The sequence below is a fragment of the Raphanus sativus genome, chromosome 8 (genome assembly GCF_000801105.2).
Source record: "Raphanus sativus cultivar WK10039 chromosome 8, ASM80110v3, whole genome shotgun sequence".
NCBI lineage: Eukaryota > Viridiplantae > Streptophyta > Magnoliopsida > Brassicales > Brassicaceae > Raphanus > Raphanus sativus.
The window spans coordinates 2,075,461-2,083,200 of record NC_079518.1 but is presented as its reverse complement, the minus strand read 5'-3'; the positions used below and the strand labels follow the sequence as shown (position 1 = coordinate 2,083,200).

The 7,740-nt window shown below is 32.9% G+C and overlaps 1 protein-coding gene across 4 annotated transcripts; it reads left to right on the top strand.

The window, feature by feature from the left end:
* The first annotated feature begins 459 nt into the window (after positions 1–459).
* On the top strand, positions 460–4,538 carry LOC108821948 (lysine-specific demethylase JMJ26). 4 transcript variants are annotated; one of them, XM_018594947.2, is made up of 12 exons: positions 460–525; positions 745–788; positions 1,032–1,513; positions 1,589–1,804; positions 1,898–2,030; positions 2,111–2,174; positions 2,245–3,271; positions 3,339–3,623; positions 3,772–3,844; positions 3,928–4,013; positions 4,098–4,217; positions 4,294–4,538. In XM_018594947.2, the coding sequence occupies exons 3-12, from the start codon at positions 1,046–1,048 to the stop codon at positions 4,366–4,368; spliced, it is 2,547 nt and encodes an 848-aa protein (XP_018450449.1). In that variant the 5' UTR covers positions 460–525; positions 745–788; positions 1,032–1,045; the 3' UTR covers positions 4,369–4,538. The 4 variants fall into 4 exon arrangements, with proteins under 4 accessions (XP_018450449.1, XP_018450450.1, XP_018450448.1 ...); XM_018594948.2 differs by lacking the exon at positions 460–525 and having other exon boundaries at positions 617–788; positions 1,036–1,513; XM_018594946.2 differs by lacking the exon at positions 460–525 and having other exon boundaries at positions 617–788.
* The last annotated feature ends 3,202 nt before the right edge of the window (positions 4,539–7,740 follow it).

Here is a 7,740-nt window from a genome sequence, read left to right as displayed (position 1 = left end):
GACTGTCTCCATAAAAGCTAACAAATCAAAAAACTTTCTGACCAAACTCAAAAGACTACCAGTAAATATCATAAATGTAGAAATTAAAGGAAGATAATTTTTTGCAAGATTTAGATACATTGTAACGTAGTTTCTTTCCACCTAATTTTATAGAAAAGAACTCATCCTTTTTTACTGACAAAAAAGGGAAACAATGAAAACATTTCAATATAATCTGTCTGACCAAAAATAACCATATATAACTATAAAAACATGCATCCATGCGTAGGATTAGAATTAATCCGCCTCTTTGTATTCCGGCAAAGAATATCTCTCTACTTTATTCTGTAGGACGAGTGAAGCGTGTGACTCTCACGCGCAATCATCATCCCTTTTGGCGTGTACGTGACTCGGTAAGTATTTAAACAACATTTTCACTCAAAGAATCATAATAGCTTTGGTAGATGTGTCCGACGCCGAATCGGAGCTTCGGTTCTGTGCGCTCCAATTAGAAACAGCCACGTCGCTAATCAATTCACATCAAACGTACGGTACAGTGACACTCGTTTCGTAACGAGTCAGTCGCGGTATTCATTAGAAGCGGCGATTTAATAGTTACTTTTTTGACTGTTTTTTAAAGATTGATTGATTCTGTAACCTTCCTTACCATTAAAACTCTTTCTTCTTTGAATGGAAAAAAATCTTTTTTTTTATATTGGTTCTTCATCAATGTTTCGTTGAAATCATGTCTGTTAAATTGTGTAGCTGAGTCCAGGGTCCTTTGAGCTGTTTTTCTAATATCAGAAAAGGTGATCCTACTCTCTCCCTCTCTCTCTCTCTCTCTCTCTCACCTGTTTTGTTCTTTTATATGTTCATGCCTCGAGTTACTCCTCTGTTTGGTATGTTTCTCTGATATTAGGGTTTTTAATAAACTGTATATTGATCCAACAACCTGTGGAACCATACTCGTTTTGATATAATTTAAGATTGCAGAAACATCAAAAATATTGATTTTTTTTTGAAGCTTTTGGTTATTGAAATTGGATTTTTAGGCAGGTGGAGTTTGATGAAAATGGAAGCTGTTGTTGCTGATCATAAACGCAATGGTCGAATGGAGACTAAACCGGAGAAGGAGAAACCGGTTAAGCCAACAAGTCCGAGCAGTGGTTCAGACGTAGAAGAAGAAGAAGAAGAAGAGAGGAGCGTGGGATCTCTTAAGCGAGTGTCTAACAAGAAACGGAAACGGTCTATTGCTGATGAAGGTAGAGCGGCTAAGACCAAACCTTCTAGAGAGAAGAGAGATACAAAGAAACGCAAAGAAAAAGGAAATGGTGATGATGAGGAGAAGAAACCGAAGCAGAGAAGCTCTGTGAAAAGAAGAGCTAAAACGAAGAAAGAAGACAAGGAACGTGAACAAGAACTGAAACTAGTTCCTTTCATCGAGCCAACGGGTTCATGTTCACATTCTGAGTCAGATTCTCATGTGAAAAACGATAAATTCAATGACTGTAGAAGCATGACAAGGAGTTTAAGGGTAACAACATTGTTCTTACATCATGTGATTCTTGTCTGAAACTCACTGTTTTTTTTTGTTTCTCCCTTTACTCAGGCGGATTTGGGAGAGCTAGCGATATGCCATCAATGCTTTAAAGGAGAAAAAAGATTTCTTTTCATCTGCATTTTCTGCGAAGAGAAAATTTATTGTTTCCCATGTATCAAGAAATGGTATCCTCACTTGTCACATGATGATGTCATAGAGAAATGTCCTTTTTGCCGTGGAACTTGCAACTGTGACGTATGTTTGCAGTCAAGTGGTTTAATCGAGGTATAATGATTGCATTATAAACATAATACATGTTCTTTTCCTCCATACTATAAAGATTCTAAAGATTGATATGTATCTTCTTTTGTCTTTAAGACATCAAAGAGGAAGCTCGGTGACCACGAAAGATTTCATCATCTCCAGTACTTGATTGGATCAATGCTTCCTTTCCTGAAAAATCTATGCAAAGCGCAAGAAGAAGAGATTGAAACCGAGGCAAAGATTCAAGGTATATATGTGAATCTCCTGCTACTATATGCTAAAACATCATCTTGGTATAAGATTAACATGTTTGATATGTTCTAATAGGGTTAATGACTTCCCAAGTTTATGTATCCGAGACTCTATGCTCGAATGAAGAGAGAGTCTTTTGGTAAGAGTCACGTAACAATCTATTTATATGCTGTTATCTTATAATTACTGAAGTATCATTTGTGATGCAGTAACCACTGTGCAACCTCAATCGTTGACTTGCATCGAAGCTGTCCAAAATGCTCTTACGAACTCTGTCTCAGCTGTTGCCAAGAGATCCGTGGAGGTTTGTTTTCAGAACGTCCGGAAATGAAACTAGATTTTGTTTATAGAGGCAGCAGATATATACATGGAGAAGATGCAGAACCTAGCTCTTCCTCTGTTCTTGAAGACGAAGCTGATGATAAACCGTCCATCAAGTGGACTGCTGATGAAAATGGAAGCATAGCGTGTGCTTCAAAAGAGCTTGGCGGTTGCGGTGACTGTGTTCTGGAGCTGAAACGTATCCTACCGTTGACTTGGATGTCAGATTTGGAGAAAAGGGCAGAGACGTTCTTAACATCATGTACCATCAATTCTCTGACAGTCTCAAACTGCAGATGTTCTTCTGATCTGGAGATGAATACGATGAGGAAAGCAGCTTCCAGGAACGACGGCTCCAACGACAACAACCTCTACTGTCCTGATTCTTTCGACGTCCTTAACCAAGAGGAGCTTCTCCATTTCCAAGACCACTGGCGCAAAGGCGAGCCGGTGATCGTCAGAAACGCTCTAAGCAACACAGCGGGTTTGAGCTGGGAGCCAAAGGTGATGTGGAGAGCTTTATGCGAGGACGACGATGCCAAGACGTCTGACGTCAAAGCTATCGACTCTTTAGCCAACTGCGAGGTGAAGATCAAGACTCGAGACTTCTTCCAAGGATACATCAAAGGGAGATCGTACGGCAACCTGTGGCCCGAGATGCTGAAGCTGAAAGACTGGCCTCCTTCGGACAAGTTCGACAACCTTTTGCCACGTCACTGCGACGAGTTCATCTCTGCGTTGCCTTTCCAAGAGTACAGTGATCCTAGATCAGGAGTTCTCAACATCGCCACTAAGCTTCCCGAAGGTGTTCTTAAACCTGATCTTGGTCCTAAGACTTACATTGCGTATGGGAATGGAGATGAGCTTGGAAGAGGCGATTCGGTCACTAAGCTTCATTGTGATATGTCAGATGCGGTGAGATGCCTGAACTGTTCACAACATGTGGTCTTGTTCTTAACGTTTTTTTGTTTTTGTTTTGTAGGTTAATATTCTGATGCATACGGCTGAAGTAACACTAACCGAGGATCAGCTCTCTGCGATAGAAGCTCTGAAGAAGAAACACAAGCAACAAGATGAAAAGGAGCTTCAAGATCATAATGATGTAGGCAGAGGAGAGATTGTTGATGATGAGAATGGGTTTCTTCATGATGAAACAGGGAGTGCGCTTTGGGACATATTTAGAAGAGAAGATGTTCCAAAGCTTGAAGAGTATTTAAGAAAGCATTGCAGAGAGTTCAGGCATACTTATTGTTCTCCTGTGACTAAGGTAATAATAATAATAATAATAATAATAATAATAATAATAATAATATAATAATAATAATAATAATAATAATAATAAACGTTTTTTCTTTTTTTTTTCTTCAAGAGTGTTGAGTTTATTTATTGGACTGATGAGGAATGTTTTTGTTTAGGTTTATCATCCGATTCATGACCAAACGTTATTCTTAACCGTGGAGCATAAGAGAAAACTCAAGGCCGAGTTTGGTATGATGTTTGTTACTGTAATAAACTAAGCACTTGTAGGTTGTGATGGACATTTTATTCATATGTTTTGTTTGTGTTTTAAGGGATTGAGCCATGGACATTTATGCAAAAGCTAGGAGAAGCTGTGTTTATTCCTGCTGGTTGTCCCCATCAAGTTCGGAATCTCAAGGTTGTTTCTGTTTTAGTAACTGCATTTTTATTCTCATTATTTTACTAATAAAACTGACTGTTGTTGTTGTGGGTAATGGAACAGTCTTGCACAAAGGTAGCTGTTGATTTTGTATCACCAGAGAACATTCATGAGTGTCTACGTTTGACTGAAGAGTTTAGACAACTCCCTAAGAACCATAAAGCCAGAGAAGATAAACTTGAGGTGAATATTAACAATGTTCTTACTTCTGTTGACTGGTGTTTTAACTCTTTTTGTTATTTTGTGTCATGTGAAACAGATAAAGAAGATGGTGATCTACGCCGTGGAACAATCCTTGAAGGAAGTGGAGATGTTATTGCCAGATCTAAGCTAAAGCTAAAAGAAACTTAATCTTTTGTTGTGACATTGTCCTAAAACTCGGAATATCAGGTCTTGTAGATTGTACAGCCTTGCATGGCCTCCTTTTTTGGGTGTAACTTTTTGGAACATGGAAGCCATTCTTTTTCGGTATATGAAAATGAAAAGTTACTAATGTGCTTTGCATTGTTTAGTGGTAAACACACCACACCAATCTTCTGAGATTATATACGTGAACATCATAATAGCTAGGCCGGTCTAGAGCGGGAAACCATCCAAACCATCAACTATTATATTCAGATTAAAGAGATATATTTTTGAATTTTTTATTAATAATTATAATTATACAGATTTTTTTATAATTATTGGGACATAATCTATACTCTTAGAGATCAATGCAACTAATGCTTCATTAATTTGTTTATTTTTTAATTATATGTGTAACATATTTATTAATAAAACTATATAAAAACTAATGTTTTTACAAATATTATTATTATTACTAAAATAAATATAAGTTATGATTACATATAAAATACAAGTAAAAATTAATAAAACATAAGTAAGAACTATATAAAATTTAAGTAAAATATTTATTTTTTTACATGTGAATTTGTTTTATTAACAATTGATTTTAGTAAATTATGATTGATTATGGTGAAAACATTGGTGACAATAAAAAAAAATATTGCTATACAATTAATTTTATAATATCTTAATAACTATTAATGTAGTTGAATTAATTAAAAAATTAATATGATATTTTACATTATATATTTGTACTAGGTGATAACATGCGCCTTGCGCAGGGTGAGTGACCAAATTTTTTTTTAATTTTTAACTTATATATATTAGAAATTTTAAAGTTATAAACACACATATTAGATCTAATGGTAGCTATCTTCGAAATGGTGCGTATTTATATAATTTAAGATTAATGGTTTTTAAGAAAAGGCTTTTGTAATTGCTTATGTGTCAGATTTATTTTATTAAAATGAAATAAATAATAGTATGCAATATCTTTAGTCCATTTATTATGGATTTAAGACAAATCAAAACATATGAAATAAAATTATTATTTTTCATAATAAAATTTATAGTTATAATATTATAAGAAACATTGGTAATAAAAAAAAATACGCAAGAAATAAATTATAAAGAAACAAAATAAACTGATAAAGCAAAAAAGTCAGAGAAAGTCTTCAGAACTCCTTATTTGCAATCATATAAATAGAAATAACTAAGGATTAGTTTATCAAAATAAATCTAGCGGCAGCAATTGTGCACATAACAATACAGTTTTATGATCTCATATGTTTTAAATAAAGTACTAAAAAATAATAATAAGGTCAGGAAAAAAATAAATGGTACTCTATCCTGACGATATTCACCTTAACCTTTCACATTGTCTTGAAAGGTTTCAAATCGGACACGTTTGTAAATCCAGCCATGAATTTTTTTTTCCAGCCATGAATTTGCTTGAGAGAGAACTTTGATAAATAGTGATTCGGGAAGAAGATTGTGGTGAGTCTCTTGAATTGTAGAAATATATTTATATTAAGACGTCAAACCCATGTAGGGTTGAACGAAACCTTGATACAATGAAACCGTAATTAAAGTATAATATTCCACATTTAATAGAAAATAACGTGGTCACCAATCACATGAGCTAAGCTCGTCCTTAATTTGGTATTCAACGTAATAATGGAATTTCTTTTTATATGACAAAATTAAAGGAAACAACATCAAGGTCGATACATAATTGATTCAATAATTTGAAATAATAATTTATACTTCCTTATATACAACAATCAAATAATATTAAAAGAGTGTGACCCTAATCGAGTTCCTATTATTACCAAAAAAAAATCAAGGAATCAAATACCATCGTTGCATTATTGACCCATAATTATGGTTCTCGAAATAAGTAAACGTTTCCAAAATCGTAAATCTAATAATATCAAAGTTATTAGAAGTTTTCTTTCAACAATGAAGTGCCCTGTTGATCATTGAGCGAATAACGTTTTTGTATTTAATGTCACCTTGATTTCAATTTGTATTTTTAAATTGATTACAATAAATTTGAATATAGGGTCCTGGTTTTACGTATATGTCTGATGGACTTTAAGATGACACTATTGTTATTGTTATCATATTTAAAGTACAATAATAGTTTGGGTTGATTTATATGTATCAAAACTATCGTGAAAAATGATTTATATGTATCAAACTATCATGATAAAATGATTTATATGTATCAAAACCTTCGAGATAAAATGATTAGATTGCGTTTATAAAATGATTAGATATATACGATAATTATATATTTATAATACATACGATAATTATATATTTATAATATGTATGATAATTATATATATATATAACAGTATATGATGAAGACTTGTAAAAACATCAAAACTATCATGATAAAATAATTTATATGTATCAAAAGTCTATGATAAAATGATTAGATTGCGTTGATAAAATGATTAGATGGCGTTGAGAATTATATATAAAATGTTATATGATGAAGACTTGTAGAAACTAAGAGAAGACTCAGATTTTGTTGTCTCTTCGATTTAAATATATAAAGTAAAATTTATAAAGACCATGCCTGGGATGAAGATTGTGAAGATAGTACATACAATAGGGCATTTGTATTTTAGTTTGTATTTTGATTTCAATCTGGTAAGACTGAGACAAAATATCGTATGAAACCATATTTCAGTCCATGGTAACAAATAATGCGAGAACCATGTAAAGAATAATCGAATGCATCAAACATATAATCCGTGATTCAGAATATGATAAATAATAATGCAAGAACATGAATCGTAGACATGATTTATTTGGTTAGTCAATAAGTAAGAACTTAGATTATATTAGTTAAGTAACAATCTAATGACTAATGGCAATTATTGTAATTAGTCTAGTTAATTAAAGGTTCTTGAAATTAAGTTGTGAGAGAGCTTGTGGTGATGACACATAATAAATGACACTCTTGTAAATCACACATGAATTAAAGGTTACTTATTTCTAATGCTCCTGTTTTAATATATAAGGGATATGATTATTAGGGAAAATCTAAAAATATGTTGTTAAAAATTTGCTTAGAACATCTAAACATGTTAGACAGACACTGATAATAGTTGTTGATGACATCTTTGAGTTGAAAAAGTTGGTTTCAAGATTTAGGAAGTTATTGTTTTGGGGCTTTTGGTTGGAGTGTAGTAAAAGTTTTTGATTGTAAATTATCATTTGAAAATTTAAACATCTTAGTGTAATTTTTTCTTGGATTTTGATGGTTAAACAATATAGATTTTTGTTTTATATATTTGCATTATTAATTTGGTGATGACTTTTTAAAATTTTTTCTTTGGTGTTA

Excerpts from the sequence above, each read along its gene's own strand:
- LOC108821948 (XM_056991815.1), top strand. The coding sequence starts at position 848 with ATGTTCATGCCTCGAGTTACTCCTCTGTTTG. Across the intron at positions 2,031-2,110 it reads AACCGAGGCAAAGATTCAAG|GGTTAATGACTTCCCAAGTT; the intron begins GTATATATGTGA and ends ATGTTCTAATAG. Across the intron at positions 3,845-3,927 it reads AAAACTCAAGGCCGAGTTTG|GGATTGAGCCATGGACATTT; the intron begins GTATGATGTTTG and ends TTGTGTTTTAAG.